General features: G+C 39.8%; 1 protein-coding gene across 9 annotated transcripts in view; it reads left to right on the forward strand.

Annotated features, from left to right (window-relative positions):
• The window catches only part of Pde4b (phosphodiesterase 4B), a 514783-nt gene that overhangs the window by 396346 nt on the left and 96330 nt on the right, over nucleotides 1–22107 (forward strand). For all 9 annotated transcript variants that reach the window (XM_026409100.2, XM_077791662.1, XM_077791663.1 and 6 more), the window contains 4 exons: nucleotides 2732–2926; nucleotides 11655–11691; nucleotides 11815–11885; nucleotides 20383–20432. In XM_026409100.2, the coding sequence (XP_026264885.1) occupies nucleotides 2732–2926; nucleotides 11655–11691; nucleotides 11815–11885; nucleotides 20383–20432 (353 nt within the window). The remainder of the gene's footprint in view (nucleotides 1–2731; nucleotides 2927–11654; nucleotides 11692–11814; nucleotides 11886–20382; nucleotides 20433–22107) is intronic.

A 22107-nucleotide genomic window follows, 5' to 3' on the forward strand; every position in this document is an offset into this window, starting at 1 on the left:
ATGAGCACTGACCAATTTAGTGGCTATAGGCCATAGTACTAGAGCTAGAGATCCCCCACTGCTCCAGACACCAAGTCTTTGGTTACTGGATCACTACGAAGTCCAACACATATTGATAGGGGATCTCTAGCTCATAGTACTGGAGCTAGAGATCCCCCACTGCTCCAGGCACCAAGTCTGTGGTTACTGGATCACTACTACGAAGTCCAACTCATATTGATGGGCTGATGGATGTCAACTGTTCAAAAAGTATTTTGCTTTTGTAAGATCCAAAAAGCTGTGCAGATACATACCAGATGAATAACAACAGGACTATACATAAAATTTCAAAGCTCATGTCTACTGTCAGGCTTTGTGTGATCCTACCTTCACCTTTTAAGAACCTGTCCTCTTTGACCTTAAGAAGGGATCAGTATTAGGGCCTACAGGTTCTGCAGGATTGGGGATGCATGAAAGAGCCTTTATCCCACAAAGCAGCTCTTCATTTTATTCAACAGCTAATGCAGTTCTCACCAGGGGATGTTTGGGGGTCTGTTTCATTGTACTTTTTACTTGCAGTGATGTAGGAGGCTCACAGCGTAACTCTACCTCCAGGAAAGCTGGTCTACATGGGTGATTACCTGCCCTGGCTGACTGGCCTGCAATCTTTAAAAGGTAGCCCTGTTCCACACCATTGGCCTGCTGAGAAAATCCATCTGTGGTATCCTGAAAGCCCAAATATATTGAATTGGCTCTTTCTTTTCTTTTTTGCCCAGAGATTCTCACTTGCTGCTTCTTACCAGACACCTGGAGTTTGTGGGTTGCCCCCAGAGCCTTTTCTCAGAGTGGTCTCTGGGAAGCATTATAACCCTACATCCTGTCATGTCTTTTCCTGTTTCAAGAAAAACTACTTCAGGGTAATTTTCTGCCTCCCGTGTTCGTACAAAATAGCACCCAAGGTTGCTTCTAGTCTGGCTGACTCTTTACATACCAAGCACAATTTCTGTTTGAATCCAGAGACTGAAAGGAAACGCATTCCATTATCCAGCGGGCTGCTGTGGAATGCAGTGATAAGGAACATCTGAGGTTGTAGGGAGACTAGTTGGAAGACTGTGGGTCTTCCGGTGCTTCATCTACAAGTTTCAGTAGAAACTGCCTTATCTGCAGTTTCACTTTGCATGGTCTCAGCTAACTGTGGTCAACCGTAGTTCAAAATTGTTGCATGGAAATTTTTTAAAACTTCATAACTTTTAAATACTTTTATGACAGTATATTTTTATAGTTGTTCTATAATCCGTTGTTAATCTCTTACTCTGCCTAATATACATAAATAAGTATGCATTTATAGGAGAAAACAGTACACAGAGAGATTGGTACCATCTGCTATTTCAGGCACCCATTGGGGGTCTCAGAACATATCCCCCATGGATAAGGGTGTGGGGACAACTACTGTTCTAGCCTGTTACTTTAACCCAAATAGTTATATCTCCCTAAATCTTGTTTACCTCAAAAGTAGAGTAGAATCCTATTATATTGTTTGCCAAGTTGTTGGGATTAAATGAAATCGTCTATCAGAAAACACATTGTAAACTGAAGAAACGTAAGTAAAATGCACCAGAAGAGAGGAGCATTGTCTGAATTAATGAAAGAAAAGGACCAAAAATGTATAAAACAATTATAGCAGCTGACTGAGTAACCAAAGGAAGCCAACTGTGGTCTAAGTTGGAAGAAAGAACACCCCAGCCCTGAGCCCCCTTCATGATACCTCTCTCTGCAAAGTGTTAGCTGGGGAGACGTGCATGTTAGAGGGAAGTACTAGAGAGGAGTGTTGCTGTGGATTTGAAGCTGAGGGAGGTTGTACGTGCAGGAAAAAATGCATATGGGGTGATAAAGGAAGGACACGGTGCCTAGGTGATACCAGGAAGGGGAAAGAAAAACAAGAGACAAAACCTCTGCTACACCTGTCTGTGTGATCATTGATGAGGTCTTCAAATAATTCTGAACTTGAGGGCATCTCCCCAGAGAGAAGCAGATGATCAGAAATGGCACTGGGGCTCCTCTGGGGAAGCCATCGAGGGCATCTTCTCCAGAGACCAAGCTCTGCAGCCTTGGAGAGTAATTTGGTGTTATCAGATTAATTAAATCCTTTTCTGTGGTTAAACTTGCATATGAATATTACATCTCAGGCTGGGCCTCCCATCTAATCAGACAGTGGATGTTTTCATGATAACACTTTGTTCCCAAAACATTTGGAAGTGTGCATATTGTATTTTTAATGAGACTGTGATATTTATTTATGGCAGGAAGAAATCTTCCAGCTAGGAAGTCTCATTCACATAACAGCTCTGTGTCTGACACCTAGAGCTGTGCTAGATGTCCCCTCCAGACTTGCTTATTATCACAAATTATTTTACTTTCCAACTCTCATTCTTAATTTGTCATAGTTGTTCATGTTGCTGAAAGAGGTCATGGGGATTTGTTCGTGGGTTCAGATTCTGATGGTCATTATTGATGAAGATGGTATTAAGTAAATGAATGAAATTCTGTGGGACTTGGTTTCCTATATTTAAAAAAACAGGAATAATAATGATTCTAACTCAGAGCTATCTTATGAATTAAAATTTTCCATAAAGCATAAAGCTTCATGCAGTGTGCTTGGCACCCAGTAGTGCCACATGTGGGTTTTCAAAGTATGTTGGATGTCTTCTTCTGTGACTCTCATGTGACCCGAGTTTCCTGTTTTCTCTTTAAGCTTTGATGTGGAAAATGGCCCTTCCCCAGGTCGGAGCCCACTGGACCCCCAGGCCAGCTCTTCCTCTGGGCTGGTGCTTCACGCCACCTTTCCTGGGCACAGCCAGCGCAGAGAGTCCTTTCTGTACCGATCAGACAGCGACTATGACTTGTCACCAAAGGCGATGTCAAGAAACTCATCACTTCCAAGCGAGCAGTGAGTAGTGTTCTTCTTGTCTGGCTCCCAGCCTCGCATTACCTCATCTTCACCCTGTCATAGCAGCGGCAGCATCGGCTGCCCTTTAACTTGAGGATGAAGGGACACAAAAAAAATGAACATGACCAGAGGTGACAGGGTTGACCATCTTAACGACATCAGTGCTTTACAGCATGTGAATTTGTAACTAGGGTCTCCAAAGGTGTTTAAACACCTCAGGCACAGCGTTCAGTCCACATCTGTTATGTACCCTTAAAAAAATTTTTTTTTTCATTGAACTTCATTTCCTGAACTGCTGAATCATTTATGGAATAAGAACCTTAACACATTTCGCAAATCACACTTGAGTAGTCAGCTGCATGTGCAGTTTGCATGAGGCTCCCACAGAGAAGAAAAAAAATGGTGGTTGGTCACCTGCATTTCTTTCACTGGCCTTTGTCTGGTGGCATTTAGGTCGTCACTCGGATACGTGCCTTTGTCCTTTCTCTGGAACCTAACACAATACCCGCTTGTTGCCTGACTCCTTGGTGAGACACGGCACACGTCACCGCCCCGCAAAGCACAGCTGATGTTTTTGTTTTGCTCCTATTAATTGTAGATCTCTAATTTTTATTTAAAGAACAATGACTGGGTTGTATTGCCTGCTTATTAAATTTCTGAAACCAAATAAAATTGGATGCTAAAATCCATGCCTTAAAAGGTTTCTGGGCACACATACAATTGCTTTTAACATCATATGTTATAAAAATATCAGTAGCTCCCTAAAGTCTCCAGCCTGGAAAATTCCACTGGGGTTCTCTTTCTCTATTAGAGAGGAAGCCAAAAAGGTTCACCTTCTTGTAAAGGGGCAGAGGGCATTTTAAAGCTAGGGGGAAGAAAATGTTCCTTGGTTCTTTCTACTAGAAAACTTTAACAGAAGCACCCCAGCCCTAAAATATTTAAATCATTGTGTGAACCAAAATTCATTTTTTTTCGCTCATTTTTAGTTAATATTTACTGAACTCTCTTATGTGCTGTGTAATGTGCGAGACAAATGTGGGGATAAATGTTGAACAACACAGTGGAGAACTCACAGATGAATTAAAAGCATTCCCCCCAAATTTGCTTGTTCTCATGGAGATTGCAACTAACCAGGAATGATCAAAGGAACACACACATACACATTTTACTCTACAGAGTAGAAGGAATATGGCATTTAATGAGCATTTACCCTGGGGCCAGTTTCCTTTACATGTATTCTCTGTTATTTGTCATAGCAACCCTGTCAGGTAGGTCCCATTATTATCCCCACTCTGTAGATGATGAAACTGAGACTCTGAGAGATTCAGAAACTTGCCCCTATCTCATGACTATGTCTCATACTATATCCCCCCATGTAGCTAAGAATCAAGTCCATTTCTTGTTGCTGTAACAAAATGCCTGTGATTTGGTACTTTATAAATGAAAGAAATTTATTTGGCTCACAATTCTGGCAGCTGGAGGGTTGAAACAGCATGGCACTGACCCCTTGACTGCATTTCAACCTGTCTGAGAAATAAAAAAGGAACTAACCACATACAAAACGGGCCAAACTGAGTAGGCTGGACTTGCTTTATAACAAGTTGCTATCATATGAGAATGAACTCACTCAACAAGACCTCCATTAATTCCTTGCAAGAGCAATGCCTGCAATGACCCAATTACCTCATACTAGGTCCCACCTCTGAAAGGTTCCACTACCTCCCAACATCACCATACCAAGACCCAACTTTGAGCAATATGAACTCTTGGGAGATACCCTCAAACCATAACTAAACCATAGCAATTGTCATATTCAAAAGTTTTGAACTCTTGTTGTCTATGTTCTTTATACTGTAAAGGTAGAAAACGTGAGTACAAAATAGAGGTACCTGAGGCTGGAGGAGGGGTGGCCATTTGGTTATGCTTCATGCAGGCTCCATATTTTCTGACTATGTCTTGGGTGGTAACCATTCACAGTGAATACACTAGGAATCCTTACTTCCACCTTGATAAAGACCTTTCTAGACTTCATCATAGGAGAGCATTGGAAATGTAGTGAGCTCAAAGAATCCAAACTTCTTCATGTGGCATTTTACAGATAGAAGACTAGCTTTGGAAAAAAGTCTTTCCCTAAATTAATTACTCAGGTATAGTTCACCAAACTTGTGCTAGGTAGTATGATGAGTCTCCAGGCATTTCATGTTCACAGAAGACTCCATCCAAATTTCAGACTCAACTCTGGCGTTTCTCTCCTCCAAATCAAACATTAGAGAAAATTTGCCCTTGGAGAGACCTTGAAGATCACAACCCAACTCAGTCTGTAGCTGATGAAAACAGGATGTAGTTCTGGGTTACTCTGCACCTGGTATCCCTGTTGCTAGTGGGTTACCTTTTCTGAAGTTTTACTGACCAATAAAAGTTTCCCCCAACTCTAGAATCCACACAGTGATGCCAACTTTAAATTTAGACAAGTAAGCTTTACAAATGTAAATTATCTTGTATCATTCTTACTTTTAAAGGACTTTTAAAAAATGTTGGAAGGACAGAGTTTCAAAATAATAGTCTCTCCTGAGAAAATAGAGTTGGCAACTTAATACCACCTTATGCAGATAACAGGTTATATTAAACTATTTGTAAATAAAAATAGCAAAAGATTTTGTTTTAAAATATTTCAACATTACAATAAAATCTTTTTTGTTTTGCTAGTGTAAGGTGTTGTACATATGAATATAACCAAAAAAAAAAAAATCAAAATTTAAATAATACCCAGGTTCTTCTGGTATTTCATTTGATCAGCACTATGTTGGAAAATCCCGTTCCACACAGGCATCTGGATCTAAACTGAAGTAATGCTTGAGTAATGCTTGTAAACCTCTTTCTTCCCATTTTTACTCTTCAGAATGAACTGCAATAAATACAGCAGCAGTCCCTAAGCTTCCCATATCTTCTCCCAATAGATCCAGGAAGAAAATGGGTGATGATAAACTAAGAGTTTTGAAATGAAGGCCACTGTGTGGGCTACAGGATGTTCTCTGCTCAGGAGTGCCTCAACCCAGCAGAGCAATGATGAATTTATACGAAGTGGAAAAATTTGCATAATTCCACTGCATTAAATTCTAATAATAGGGGAGACACTAGCTTTTAAGCATTTTTTTTGTCTGAACTCTTTCAGAAGAGTAAGAGAAAATTTAAAGTAGAGAGAATGGGTTAGTTATTAAGCATAAAAATGTGAATGGAAAATAAAAATGGCTTTCTAGAGAAGTCAAACAAGATCACCATGGAGTTCCAAAAGGAAATCTTAGATGCTTTCCTAGATGTGGCAAGAATCTGTTGTTTTCTGATCATTTGCTGGGTTGCTGTCATCTCTCATGTATTGCCTTTGCATACCCGGGTACAGATTTCCCAATTGGTACAGAAAGTCCTAGAAATTGACGAAACCAGATTCATTGCCCAAAATTGTGGCAGGAACTGCCCCAGACAACAAGAAGTCTTCATTATCCACCTGCAAAACTAAGGAAAGGAGGCTCCTGGCTTCTCTCATTTGGTCATCCCATTTGTACATCTCTATGAAGTCAAGGAGTTTTTTCAAGCTGCAATTTACATGAGAACTAAGTGGTTTCTAGAGAGTTGTCAAGGGAAATGAGACTGAAAAACCAAGAGGAACAGCACAAAGAACAGTTTTTCAAACGTAAGACCTGATGGCTGATGGGTGACCCAAAGAGTACAACGTGGTTCCTATGAGTTAAGTTAAAGACTATAACCATCCCATTCTCTCACCATGGCTGTTGAGACATTGAATTGTTTTCATATCTGTAAGTAAAAGCACATTTTTATTAATCAAGTTCCTCATGCTATTTACTATTTAAATTCCTTTACATATATTAATTCATTCAAAATCTACATCTGCAATGTGGAAGGTACTATCATTTTCTTATTTTAAAGAGGGGAACATTGGGAAACCAAATAGGAATCAAAGCTTGAGTCCCAAGAGTCCAGGTGGCTAAACCAAGTGGATATTGAGCACATAAATACCAAATGAGACTAAACATCTCTGTTCTGCCTAACTTTCCAATCATTATAAGGTCCCATTCATTCTTTTTCTTTTTTTAGGGGGGAGGGGGGCAGTTACAGGGGATTGAACTCAGGGCACTCAACCACTGAGCCACATCCCCCCTCCAGCCCTATTTTGTATTTTATTTAGAGACTGAGTTTCTTAGCACCTAGCTTTTCGCTGAGGTTGGCTTTTGAACTTGCAATCCTCCTGCCTCAGCCTCCTGAGCTGCTGGGATTACAGGTGTGTGCCACCACTCACAGCTCAATTCTTTTTTAAATAAATATTTACTTAAACTTAGGCACCTTACTAAAAATGAGACAATTTCAATTCCTTCAAGAGAACTAAAAGATTTGTTAGTCAACAGGTGATCTCAGTACTTTTAGGTAAGGTCAAAGGCACAGAGATTTGCATAGGACTGAAAAGTTTGGCCTGGCAGGCTGAACAGAGGCTTTGAGGTGACATTTCAGAAGAGTTAGGCTGACTGAAAGGGTGTACAGGAGGACAGGCCATGCCAATGAAGTCTTCAGTTGCAGGGGAGCAGTGTGGAGAACCACAGCTTAGCATGACAGAGGCAGAGAAGTTGACGGGGTGGGGATGTGGTGTGAGAGGCTGGAGAAGGAAGCCAGAACCTTGCCATGAAGGGCCTCTGCTGCAGGCTGGTCTTCAGCTATAGACAAGCACTGGGACTACTAGACTTTTTTAAGCCAAAAAATGTATAATCAGATATTTGCTTTTAGAAGACAGCTCTGGTTGCACAGTGAAGGATGGTTTGCAGAGCAACCAAGCCTAAAGAGCAGGTGGTAGGTTGCTTTGGTAATCCATATGATAGAGAATAATTCTCAGAGCAGGTCCAGTGGATGATTAATAAGCATTTGCAAGTTAGGATCAAAGGGGTCTATAGTTGATTGTTGGGATGAGGAGAAGGAAGTTTCAAATTTGGTCAAAGAGATAAGTGGTCGCATCATTTCTTGGGATCCGGAGCTTCCTTTGATCACACGAAATAATGTCTATGAAAGCACTTTGTAAACTGTAAAGTACATTGTAAACTCACGTCCTCTTGATTGCAACAGGGACAGGCAGGTGTATCTTGAAGAAGTTCTCACCAGCTTAGAAGATAGACATGCAACTCTTTAACCATAGTTACAAAGATACCACTATTAACAAAAGTAAATATAAAATAAATATTAAAATAAAATAATATAAAGATACTACTATTAACTTAAAATAACTATGATGAAATAAATAAATGCTTTTATATAACAATCCCCATTATTAAGAGTTGTACATATATAATAACTCATTTAATTGTCATTTTGCAGATGAAGAAGATGGCACACAGGTTATCTAATGTTTTAGAGTTAGTAATAACACAATTGTAAAGCAAAGCTTGCTGTCTAGCTCCCAAATCTGCTCCTACCCACTATGGTATACATATCTCTATAAGGCAGACTAAAATTACAGTTCTGCAGGAGAAGATATCAGAGGAAGGTGAGGTTAATCCATAAAGTGTAGAGTACAGCAGTTAGAAGAAGGATTTTTTGCTTTCTGGGGAAACATTTCATTGTTCTGAGAAGACATGCAGTCAATTTCAAAACCCACTGCTAAGACTCAAGACTATAGTTCTCATCTCCAATTATTCTACAAAATTGTAATGTGCTGGTTTTTTCACTAGATGTTGCTCATGCGACAGCTCTGAATATCCAGCCTTGTTCCTAAGCACAATGGCTTTTTCTGGTTGTTTGGAAAATCAAGAAAGGCATTAGTGTTTCTAATCAAGTGTTTTGTTATTTCCATACCAGTATACTTTTAATTGGTAATACATTAAATTATGATTTTCAAAGTTCAAATAGTCTCATAACCTGGAATATTTTGTTTGTTTCAACAATTTTATTTTGTTTCTGTCCTGATACTCATTATAAACTATCTGATATTTTCTCTAGTAGCCCTCAGTGACATCCAGCATTGGCTTTTGCAGCTCAAATCCTTTGTGGGTTAACATGCTTAGGATCTGCAAATCCATCAAATCCATCTCCTGCTCTGGAACATTCTGCTCTTCTGAACTTCAAAACTCAACAGTGATAACATTCCCTATTAATGTTTGTTTATCTTCTTTAATCATTGCTTTATGCAGTTTTAGTAGCTTCCCAATTCATTTACCAATACATCAGCTCTAAGTACCATAAATATATGAATTTGATTGTGCTGTTTGCTTTCAACAGATATTTACACTCCAGAAATCCAGGAGTCATAAGAGATCTGCTTGATTCATGACCAACTCACTTTGACATCTTAGGAACAATACGGACCTTGCATCAGCAATCTCAATGAGCAGGAAGATTTTTCACCCCTCTCAAAGTTCATCTTAAGAAAACAACTAGGAAGGGGCAGTTTTTGATACAGTTCATCATACATCTATCACAACTGCTCCTCTTCTAATTCTTTATTCTCTCTCCTTTGAACTACTTTGCAAGAGCCCTAAGGTTCTTCCCTGGACTTCTTATCTATATATACTGCCACCTAGAGAAAGCCATCCCCTGCTATTGCCTTAAGTATCCTTATGATTGTAGGAGACTCCTAACTTTATAGATCTAATTACTGCATTTCAGCCTTATTGCTTGATGTCTCTGCCAAGTGCCTTAATACCACATGTGCTCTGAAAACTCAGAGAATCCTCCAAACGCCCCAACTCCTCGTCACTTGTTCCTACTCATGACTGTTGTCTCAGATACCTATTTTTAAATTGAAAGCAATATTTCTTTATTCATTTAAATACCGAGTCCTAGCAAGACCTCTGGAATGTCTTGAGCTAGTCTTGTCCTATCTTGGCCATACCCATACCTTCTCATCTGCAATACCTCCTACTCTTCTGAGTATGTCCCCTCTCTGATCTATCCTTGGCCTCCCTAGCATTTGACCTCCAAAAACACTTTCAGTTTGCTTTTCTTACTTCCCATCTCACTAAGAAACTTCACTTGCTTATTTCTTCCTACCAAATTAAGCACCAATTCCATAATCTTTCACCAGGCTGCCCATAATATGGGTGTGGAGACCTTCTCACCTTCTTCTCTACAAATGTCTGTAGCCCTCTCTGAAAGACTGCCCTTCAAAGTTCACCTCACACAGGACTTAGCCTTTCCTATTTTGATTTGTCAACTGTGCAGTGTCACCGTAAAATAGGAAGCATAGGATTTAAAGCACAGATTGTGGGAATCAGTCTCAGTTCTTTGGCTGATTAACATTTTTGGTTAAGCAACTGGGTAACTGCTCTGCAGCTGGCATCACCTATCACATGTGAATACCAAACAGTACCTGCCTGAAAGACTTGTTCTAAGATTCAAATGAGATAATGTGCATAAAGGAGCTGACACACACATATTTATGTAGCAATCATGAGGACAGAGGGGTAGACAGAAGGGAGCCCACCATTACCATCTTCTGTGCTGCTGTTGTGAGTCACACAAAGAATGCTTCCCTTTTGTTGATATTCTTTTTATTATCATTGTACAAAGTGGGCACATAAGAAGTTTGCTAGATTAAATTGAATGAGGCTCGTAGCTAAAGACAAAGATGGAAAGGGACATAGAGTATTAAATAGGGCCCAGGCTAAAAGCCTGAGCCAGAGAAGAAGTCAAGGAGGAGGCATGCGTTGTTCAAATCTGGACACCACCACCCCACCCCCGGCCTCACATAGTGGCTGGTATGAGGCACATGCCTAATAATTGTTGGAGGCACTCATATGGTTAATGAATAGGCTGCCATATTTGCATGCATATGGCAATCATGAGGCCAGAGAAGGGAGAGACAGACTGTGAGGGGAGCTCATTGTCACCAGTTTCGGTGCTGTTATGATTCACACCGTGACAAAAAAACTGTCCTGATTTTGTGACTGCAGCTCAGGCTGACACGTGGCCTAAGATCTTCAGTAGAGAGCTTGCTGGATGTCGGCATAAGTGGATTTATTAAAGCAAGCATCAGAGAGAGCGAAGGTACACTTCTGAAAACACTTTTCTGACTAGTCCCAAGTACAGATTTACAAAACACTAGCTACACATTAATCAGGTCTTCAGGACCAAATGAGTAACAATGGTATGGTTTTAGGAGGTTCAGTCTGTTCACTTCCACTAAAAGCTTTTCCTTGGGTACTTTAAGAAAAAAAAATTATATTAAAAATAAAAAAAAGTAATGGGATTCCCAGACAGAAATCTGTGTTTAAATGGCATTAAAGCTGTGGTTTAAATCAACAAAAGCCAGGAAATCCAAAGTTAACCTTTATCCAGACTGTTATACCATTTTTTCCAACTCTGTGTGTGCCTGTGAGCAGCCCTCCCTTTGAATTTCCTGGCTCTAACAACCAAACTCCACAAGTCGCTTTGAATTACAGTACTCTGGGTCTGCTGTTTAATGGAATGATACCCTGAGGATATAAGCTTACTTGTAAATGCTTGTATGTGAAATCACCGTAAATCTAGGAGTCATGAACTTGGTGCTATTTTTTTTCTTAAAATCTCTTGGGATCCCCATTTTTGCCTGATTGCAAATCCTGCCTTCTATCCAGGTAGACGTATTTATAGAATACATGTGTTGCTAATATTGATCAAGTTATATTATAGCTTGTGTGTCATGGTTGCAATTGAGGTGTGTTTCTGAATGTTTCTTTTTCTCTCTTTTCTTTAGACACGGCGATGACTTGATTGTCACTCCATTTGCCCAGGTACGTATTATGCTGGTCTTGGCTCAATCTCACTCTGTCCCTGGGTGTGGTTCCTAAATGTGGCTTTGGAGTCTGGCATCTGTCCCCTTTTGTCACTAACCATTTGAAACCTTTTCTTTATAGGTCCTTGCCAGCTTGCGAAGTGTGAGAAATAACTTCACTCTACTGACAAACCTTCATGGAACATCCAACAAGTAAGCACTGACTCTGTGGAGTTATGAATCCCTTCCATAAAAGCAAAAACAAAACAAAACAAAACAAAACAAAAACCACCTAACAGCAGTTTTTAAAACCCCCCTAAATAAACAAGTATTGCATGGAAATTTGCTCTCCAAACTAAATACACAATGAAATTTGTATTTCCACACACAATGAAATTTGAAAATAAGATAGAACACTACAGTATTTTGAAACTGGTAAGACATTAGAAATTATCTAGTCTGTGTTTTATTGATTTTTGAACCCTTAACTATACTAGAGGAGTTCAATAAATGAAATAATGAGACGAGGATAATTTTTAAAATTTTGTATTTGTCATATTGGCCAAAAATGACCAAAAATTCTATTCTTTTTAATAAGATGTTAATGAATTAAGAGACTCAAATTTAAAATTAAAGATACCTAAAGCTCAAGCTCAAGTTACTTGTTTTTTTTTTTTCCTTTTTTTGAGGGGTGTGTTTTTTTGATAATACATAAAGCAGGTTGGTGCAGTTTGATGATTAATAGTGGAATTACATTCTTCTCTTTCCCTAGTGAAATACATGACCTTGCTTGTTTCAATTAACATTGCCAATCCTTGGTCTCCTCATCTGTAAGGTAACGGGGTTGAACTTGTTATTCCTGACAGTAACTTTCTCTTCCAAAATCATTTCAATCCATAAGCCTAATGTAAGTGCTATACAGTTCACTCTCCTACATGTTTTAATAGATCCTCAGGCTCTGAGGGTCATAGAATCCATGATGTTCAACCTTTTTGTTTAATTGAAAGATAAATGCAAGCCCTCAGGAGCCCAGCAACTAGTTAGCAACCATGACATAGGTAAAAGACACAGAGGGGCCAAAACTTAAGTCTTTTGATTTTTCAGTGTTCAAGGTACAGAGTATCCTGTCTGAGGTCTTTGTAAAGTCATTCACCCATCCTCTGTTTTGTGATCATTCAAATCACCCTAGAGTGGGCTTATGAAAAGTGAGAGTAGCCTATTTTGAGTGATTTCTTTTCGGTTCACTGTCCTATAACTTGTTTTTAAGCCTCCATGTGAGACGAATGTGCCTACCCGAGCAGAGGCTTTCCCACCTTTGGACTCTAGTTTTCTAAACTATTCTCCAGATTTCTAACAGAGCAAACTTTCTGTTTGATCAGAATTGTTGGTTGCACTCGCATGGTTAATGAATAAAATGCATATTTGTGGACCATTGCAGTGGTCCACTCCCATCATTAAGAAAAAAATTTAGAAGCTAGTGCTTAGTACCCAAGGTACCTTACAGCCCAGATCAAATTAATTTGACTGATTGTTGGTTGGGTTTATGTTTAGTGTCATGTACGGATAGATTGAACACCCAATCTGAAAATCCAAAATTTGAAACTAAGTGCTAGTCAACATGATACCAAAGGTGAAAAGTTCCACAGCAGACTTGTCACGATGGGTTGCACTGAAAACACACGGGCACTAAAAATATTGTATAAAATTACCTTCAGGTTCCATGTATAATAAGGTGTGTATAAACAAAAAAGTAAATTTTGTGATTATACTTGAGTCCCATTTCTAAGGTATATGATGACGTATTTGCAAATATTCTAAAATCCCAAACCTGAAACACTTCTGTTCCCAAGCATTTCAGATCTCAGATACTCAGCCAGTATATGAAACTTTGAGACTTGACCCAGCCTCTTCTGGAGTGGTACTCTCTGTTTACTTATTTATCAAAATCCATCCAGTAAGGACTTATTCAGTATGTACTATTCATTCATGCATGTACATGTGCACTGACAAATATTAGCTAAGCACCCACTTTTTGGCAAGTACTGATTATATAATAGTGAACAAAACAGACAAGTTCTCTGCCCTTTCAAGGCTTACTATCTAATAGGAAGTGCCTGGGGATCCAGTGGTGAATAACCAGACCAGGTCTCCAGCCACATGGGATTGGGTTCAATAGTTGTGGTCTAGCGGTTCCCTGCATGCTCTCTTCTCCATCCTAATTGTGGACCTTTTGTTCTCTTTTCCTGAAATGTCTCCTTCCTCCTAGTGGTGTCCGCTTGGCCAGGTCCTAGCTCTATTTTATGATAATATGATATGGTGTCCCTTCTAGTATCACCTTATCAGAATGCTTTCCCTTACTCTTCCATAGCACAGTGGGCCCTCATGTGACTGGAAGATATTCTAAAGACCCTAGCACATTCCTTTGTGGATCTTGGCCAATCACTAGACTGTGCAGCTCTTAGAGGGAAACTTGGATTTATTTTTCTTTGAATTCCCAAGAATTAGTAGAATGCTGACACACAGTTTAATTTTCCATAAATAGTCATCATATATATGATTTTCTGAATAAGTAATGATTCAGGAAATTTCCACAATTTTTTAGAAAATTATTTTCTAGAAGTGATTTCTCCTCTATCCCTATATTTTGTTTTTGCTTTCTGTAGAATAACTTAAAATTATGTATTTGTGCAAGTTAATTTCTCTCTCTAAATCTCTGTTTCCTAATCTGTAAAATTGGGTTGTTTTGAGGATTAAATGAGCTGATATTTGTAAAGCATTCAAAGCACCATCGAGCCCAGCAAATTTAAACTGTTATAATGATAGACAATTTCTCTTGCTAAATCCAGAAGCACTGTAACACTGTGGTGTTTTCGTATCCATTATCTCAGTGACAACCACCATAAATAAATCTCATGGCAGGCCTTGTCACCTCCTCTCTATGGGTTAGGAAACAAAGCTTCAGGAGAGGAAGTGACAAGCATATGGCCACACACGTCTTGTGAGCAGCAGTCATACTAGAAACCTGGCTTTCTGGCTCTCATTGCAGAGCTCTTCCCATTCTCTACCCCTACTAAGTCCTCTGGGTTATGGGAAGAAGTCCCTGGAGATCTTTGGAACAATAACCTTTAAGAAGTACTGATGGAACTGATGACAGTCAGAGAGCCCAAAGACAGAGACGTTAGCTAAGATAGTATTTGCAGGAAATGAAATGTGAGGGCCAAAATGATATAGGGGGGAATGGAGAGGAAGGATGAAAAAGGACACATTTTAAAGGGTTCTTTGGCATGACTATACCCAAACCACTACACTGTGTAGCTCCAAGGAAAAAGAGGGGCGGGCTTAGTGATTTCAGCCTGATTCCTTAGCATCGTTTAGGTGGTCTTTCCTAGTTAGTACTGGGGCATTCATCCTATCCCTGCTGACAAATAAATTATGTCAGCTTAAATTACTTTCTTAACAATCAGGTCCTCATATAGTCCTGTGGGTTTGGGGCCATATAAGCTTTTATGAATCAAATATCCTGAGACCATAATTGCCATACAAAACCTGACTTACAGCCTGTTTCTACCCCTCAAATGGTGGCCCTTTGTGTCACATTTGGTCCAAAGCAAACCGCAACTACCCAACAGAATAGATCTTCAGCTATAAGATAGCTGCATTGACTGATATTTCTCAAATCCACCAACATGTCTGTACAGAATTGATCCTGTTATTAATTGCTATTATAACCAATAGCAAGCAACAAAAACTTAAGACAGGGAAAACCCCCACTAGAGCTTCACCAAAGGGAGTATAGCCCGAGCTACAAAAGGAGTGTACCAGAATGATGGGTTTGGACCACAGTTGGAGCAGCCTGGCAAGGGCAGGTTGGAGAACTGAGGGTTCATTTAATGAATTCTCGACAGTCTATTCCTTGATAGTCAATAACCTCAAACAACTGGAGAAAATCCAAGAGAAGGAAGTGCAGATAATATTATCTGCCAGGAGTGGATATAGCATCCTAAGAGCAATGAAAGACATTTCAGATGTACACTTATTTCCCACCCCCAGCCTCCACATATATCAAGAATATAAGATTCATGGACTTCAGAAGTTGCTTTCTGGGATATTTGACTTGGGTTCAGGGTGCCACTCCCTGTCTTGAATGAAACACTTAAGCAATAATTATTTCCTTGGAGTGGTTTGTATGAGACATCTGGTTAGTGTGGTTTGTATATGAAAAGGAACTCCCACATAGAATAGCACTTCTCAGAGTGAAGGTTTCTTTTATCTCTTGGCTCTTTGCTCTGCATAAAAGTAGTCCATTGTCTGCCTGAATTTTACCACCCAAAGGGTGAAAATCGAAAGGTTCCCATTGAACTGATTGCTTTGCATCTCCATGGTGTATCACACAGAGGGACACTTGATTGGGCCTGTATTTCTTGGCTGCACATTCAGCCTTATTTCCATTGTCCCTGGAGTTAATTTTGAAAATATGGCTTTCATTTAGAGTTGTTAATATAGATAAGCATCCCTAAACTATTTACTGGCTTCAGACTTTTCCTGATGGAGTAATCAGATGTCTGTGTGAAAGTGCCCACAGTCCAGGAGTCAGTAACCAGTAACCAGCCTGTAGCAAGGTGTCCTTCCTCATCCCACTTTGTCACTAACATCATGCATGTTACCTGTGACTATCAGGAAATCAATGCAACATCTTTCTATTAACATTCTTCCAAAGCATAATCTAATTAAAATATAAATAATCTTTGGGAGAGAATTAATGATCTCATTTTTTTTAAAGTGTATGTCTGATATGCCTTTCATTGCTTTATGTACTTTGGCATGGGATTTAAATTAGCTGAGAATCATAAAATCTTGAGCATTCTGGGCTGGAAAGAACCTAGCCAGATTTCCTCAGAGTAAGTCAGAAAAATATATGAAAAACCTCACACACAGGCCTAGCACATTGTAAATCAGAAGTAGATGTTAGCTGCTGCCTGCTCTCCCCAAGTCCGGAAGAAAGTAAAAGGTTCATGTGAGTTGCCGAGGGCTACTCAGTTGGAAGGTGCTAGAGCCAGGATTAGAATTCCTGCTTTCTTATTCATAGTCCAGTTTTCTCTCCATTGTACTATTCAGGGCTGGAAAAAAATAAGTGTTGTGGCCCTCCCTGTTCATATCACCATCTCTAGCAGCCAGGCAGAGAATTTCTTATGATCTTTCCCTAAGTTATGGGCCATTGGAAGTTAGGCCAACAATATCATTTCCCCCTGCATTTATCACATTTTTCTCACTGGAATTCTTATGTCCTCCAAGCAGTAATGTGGCTTTCAGAAGTCATTCATTTAAAATCATTAAACCTTTTTCTTGCACCAGATCTCAAGAATAAGTGATGAACCACATAACCATGGTTCCTGGCTTTCTAAAGCTTACACACAGAGATGCTTATCTGAATTAACAACTCTAAACGAAAGTCATATTTTCAAAAAAACAACTTCTGAGATGAAGGAGTTTATGTAATATGTTTAATTTCCAAGAAGTCATTGAGAGAATTGGGTGCTGTAAGCAAAGATGGACAACATTTAGAATCTCCTAGTTTACTCTTTCCTTTCACAAAGCCTTCTTTGGAACTCAGGAATAGATGCAAAATAAAATCATTAAAAATGGATTATTAGTCCAGTGAATATGCTTTGAATACCTACATCATACCAAATATTATGCTAGATTCTAGAGGTACTACTATGAATAACACTCAGTCTTTGCTTACATTTCTCACAGATGAGTTGGGCAAACGGATAGAAAAGTGGTAAATGCAATACACTGTAAACACAGAAATGATGGGGTAGACTCAGGAAATATTATAGCACTGGTCAAGGCCCACTCGTAGGCCCTGAGTGCAGTCCCAGGTCACATGAAAGAATTAGCTACTTAAAAAGGAGAAGAAAGATGTTCAACTAAACAAAACGTATGCAAAGGCACAGCCATAAATTAGATTATGCGTGTTCAAGAGACAGTGAGACATATATAGAACCAAGACTGTTATGTGAAAAGGAACACATTCCTATGGAGTATTTGGTTCCTTAAATCACTTTTATGCCAAAGGTCCATCCAATCAAAAGTCTGCCAATGCTTTAGGAGTTCAACTATTTGCCAGGAAGCTGGTGGGTCTTGCATAGGATATAAAGAACTGGATTCTGCCACAGATTATTGGTCGAGATATATGTACCTATATGAATCATAACATGGGAAATGACTCCAAAGACACATTAGAGTCTAGAGGAAGAATGATTTTCAGTTGAGCAGAGTATCCTTTGAGAAAGATGCTTGGTCTTTGAACAGCAGGTGATATATAAGGTGGGAAATGCTTCCCTGGCAGAGGAATGACCTGAGCAGTAGCAGGAAACAGACAACACATATTCAAGGGAAAAAAAAGTAATCAAGTTTGGCATTGGCCAAGCATGAATCAAATCTTTCCAAGTCCACCCATCTATCCATTCATTCATTCATTCATTCATCCATCCATCCAGTTCTTATTTAATTCAACAAGTATTGCTGAGGGATTGATAAGTGAAATACCATCCTGTATGCCATGCTGGGATCCAGGAGTGAACAAGTCATTGCCTACCCATATGCAGTTGACCTTGAAGGAGTCATCTATGGAACTCTAATTGGGGACTATTTTAATTACAAGTTTAAAGTTCTACAAAGGAGCAGTACAAGATGCATAGAACACATAGTCAGTGGTTTGAGAAGAAATGTCAGGCAGGAGGAATTCAGATAAGCCTAGAAAAAGTATGTTGATGCGTGAGAGTGAAGGACTTTGAACTCCAGGCCAAGGGTTTGGAATTTAATCTCTCAGTTTTCCTGAAAAACAGCCCTCAGTATTCACGCAGGTGTTATCAGCAGAGGGTATAAAGGAAAGAGCTTGCACTTTGGATTCAGAAAGACTTGGCTTTGAAATCCTGCCGGTCGGAAACTATGTGTGCTTTAATAACTTCTCTGAACTTGTTTCCTTATCCTTAAAATGAAATAGTATTCCCACCAAAGGAAGCAGTACAGTGTCTTACAGAGAAAATGATCATTGGATGATAACTTCCCTTCTCTTGTCACACATGAAAATTTGGTGCAACAAAGGATTTGAAAGTACCTGCCTAGCCAGGTGTGGTGGCACACACCTATAATCTCAACAGCTCGGAAGGATCGAGAGTTCAAAGCCAACCTCAGCAATGGGAAGGCACTAAGCAACTCAGTGAGACCCTGTCTCTAAATAAAATACAAAATAGGGCTGGGGATGTGGCTCAGTGTTCTGGTCCCCCTGAGTTTAATCCCCAGTACCAAACAAACAAACAAAAAAGTACCTGCCTAGAATCACTCAGCTAGGAAATTAGTCCTGAATATGGACCCTATCTACAGACTCTAGCTACAGTGCATGACTATGTAGAAGCTGGATTACCCATAAGGGATCAGAGATTGATAGAGTACTTAGAAAAATAATTATGTAGGAAAATCAGTAGGAAGAGCCTTCTTTGGCAACAACTTGGTAGGTCTTTCTCTACCGTTCAGAATTTGGCTTCTTTGGCAAACTTCTCTGTGCCTGGGAATGCACAAAGGAGTAAAAATATGGATTCCCAGGCATCATCCCAGATATACTGGAATGGACTTTCAGGGATACAGAAAGGGATTCAAGAGACCCCCCCCCCCCAAATGTGCTGATGCTTATCCATGTTTGAGAGCTTTTGGCCTAAGGTGCCGCTCTCTTGCTCATTGCCAACATCCTGTTGCTCCTTAGAGGGATAGAGAATCCTTAGTACCAGTGGTTCTGAAGGTAGGGTCCCCAGACCCCAACAGCAGCACCTGGCAACCTATTAGAAATGCAAACTTTCAAATCCAGCCCAGGTCAACTGAATCAGAAACTCCAGAGGTAGTGTTTCATAGAATGTTTTAATAAGCCCGTCGGGTGATTCTAGTGCACCCTAAAATTTGATAGCACTGGGAGATTCTCAGGAATCTGGGAATCCAGAAGAGTCTGCAGACATTAGTTCTGCAAAGCATGAAGCTGGTGAAACCAGCAAAATTAGGGAATAAGAAAAAGAAACAAAAAAGGAGAAAAAGACCCACTATTAGTGTAACATGGGTTTGTTTGCTTGTTTCATTTGAGTGTTGTTATCAGGAAACTTGCTAGGATGAAGAATGATGCCCCAGTTCCTGCATGAAAAAGCAGTTCCCTAAGTTAAGCAAGCTGGGTTACTGTTGCTGGTGGCTGGGTAACCTTTAGCAAGTGACTTCAGCTCTTGAGTTCCCAGTCTCCTGAGATACAAAAACTGCAGGGCCTGAACTTTTTGCTCTCTAAGGGTTCCTCTGGTTGTAACGTTCTACAGCACTACCCAAAGAAACTAGAATTCACTCTGACATTGGAACGATGCCTGAGCAAATGTCTCCTCTTCTGAGAGACTCCTGGGACAGCAAAACACCAAACAGAGGGGCTGACTTAGGGACCTGGTAAACAACTTCCTTCCTGAAGAGTGAGAACATCCTGAGGCTGTGCAGAGGGAAATTCCAGGCCATCTGGATGTGAGAGAATTGTAGTCATCGACCCACGATACAGGAGCCTGCCTTCCGGAGATAGCATTATGTCACTTGATTGCTCATTATGACCTGGAAAACTCCTCAGTGATCACAGCGGGGTGGGAGCATTAATACACGAACTCAGCCCTTCTTTTCTCATTCTCCACAGGAGGTCCCCAGCGGCTAGTCAGCCTCCTGTCTCCAGAGTCAACCTGCAAGGTAGGCCATGTCACCAGAGCTATCTCCATGTTTCAAAATCAGAACTGTGCCTCTTATTCAGAACTGCCTTTGGAATAACATTTGTTTGCATGCTATGGCTCTCAGAAGAATGTCTCTTGGTGATTTTTTTTTTTCAAAGGTATACTAAAACTTCACTTCATGCCAAGTAAAACCAAATTAAAAGCAGTATTTAAAAAAAAAATTGCCCATTTTATGCTTGGGCAAATTTTCCAACTGTGATGGATGGAACGGGGCTGCTCTTTCCCACCAGAGGAGCAGCCATCAGAGCTGTGATGGAGTGCAGGCTGACCTAAGCCTTGAGGCTCCAGTGAATTCCAGGAGAGCTGACCTCAGTGACCCCCCAGGTGCCCACACTGGCCTCAGGGGTTCCAAGGATATGTTAGTGGTTTCCTCTTAGCATCAATTATAGCTGTCACTACACCTACATCCCTACATCTTTTCCAGGTGTGAAACCGAAGGTTCTTCCAGGTCACAAATCATTTCTCGTGGAGATTTTCAAACTTTGTTCCTCCAAGGTGTTTTTTGTTACTTTCTTAAAAAAAAAAAAAAAAAAAAAAAAAACTAATCTCTCATCGTTCAGTACTGTGCATCTGCTTTTCCTGCAGTATTGAGAGTGGTGAGAGGAAGGCCCACCATAAGGCAATACCATGCAGATGAGTCGAACACAAATTATTGACACAATACACAAACCATTAGATCACCTTTCTTTTTTTTTAAGTCCAAATGCAGTTTTTCCCCCTTGATCCTGCGCTATTCTTGTAGTAGTGAATTTCAGCAAAACAACAGAAGAAACTATTAAGATGAACTCAAAGCATAACCACCTCACATCTAACACTGCCTCTCACAAGATTCCATTTCTAGCAGCACTGTACCCTCCCCTTTAGACTTAGCTCTTCCCTACCTGGAAGTTCTGATCTCATGCGAGTACTATGACCGTAAGTATCACGAAAGTATCACAAAAGCCCAGCTTCTAAAAGAAGGGAACAAAAGCTGCGATTCCATTGGCTCATGGGTTTCCAAAGTATTTATGGCAGACGCTTCTAAAAATATTTTTACAAAAGAAAGATCGCAGACAAGAATAAAAGTGAGAGAAAGACATTAAATAAGGATGAGTTTACTCTGGAGCCCCATGATAGGAAATAATTAGAAGTAAATAATACTATTAACTATGGACTTCAAAAACCTAGGGTGCTGGATGTACTGTTTCCTTTAGAAGTTTTACAAAAAGAAACAAAATAGAGTGTTTTATCATATAACTGGTGTTGCATACTTGGAGATGAAAGGAGTTGGGTTTGAAACATCTATCATTTCATCTCACTAGCCGACCAGTCAGGTAATGGCTGCTGGTATTTCTGTTTGGCAAATTTGCTAAGATGTTTTTGAGATCAATTTGAATATTTAGACTGTTTCCTTGTTCTTGTGATACATATCGACAGATATTAGGACAATATGTGACATTTATGGTTCTATAAATTAGTTCATTAGCCAAAGATGCTGTTGGAAAGATTGTTTTGTGATTTTTGGCACAGTAACTACAGCTTGGCAGCTAGAGACTCTTTTGCTAAATTCCTTTAAAACAATGGAGCACAGAAATGACAATACCACTTAGGCAATTTGTTTTTGTCTGTCTTTGTGGCAAACTACAAAAAATCCT

This window comes from Urocitellus parryii, chromosome 11, assembly GCF_045843805.1.
Source record: "Urocitellus parryii isolate mUroPar1 chromosome 11, mUroPar1.hap1, whole genome shotgun sequence".
NCBI lineage: Eukaryota > Metazoa > Chordata > Mammalia > Rodentia > Sciuridae > Urocitellus > Urocitellus parryii.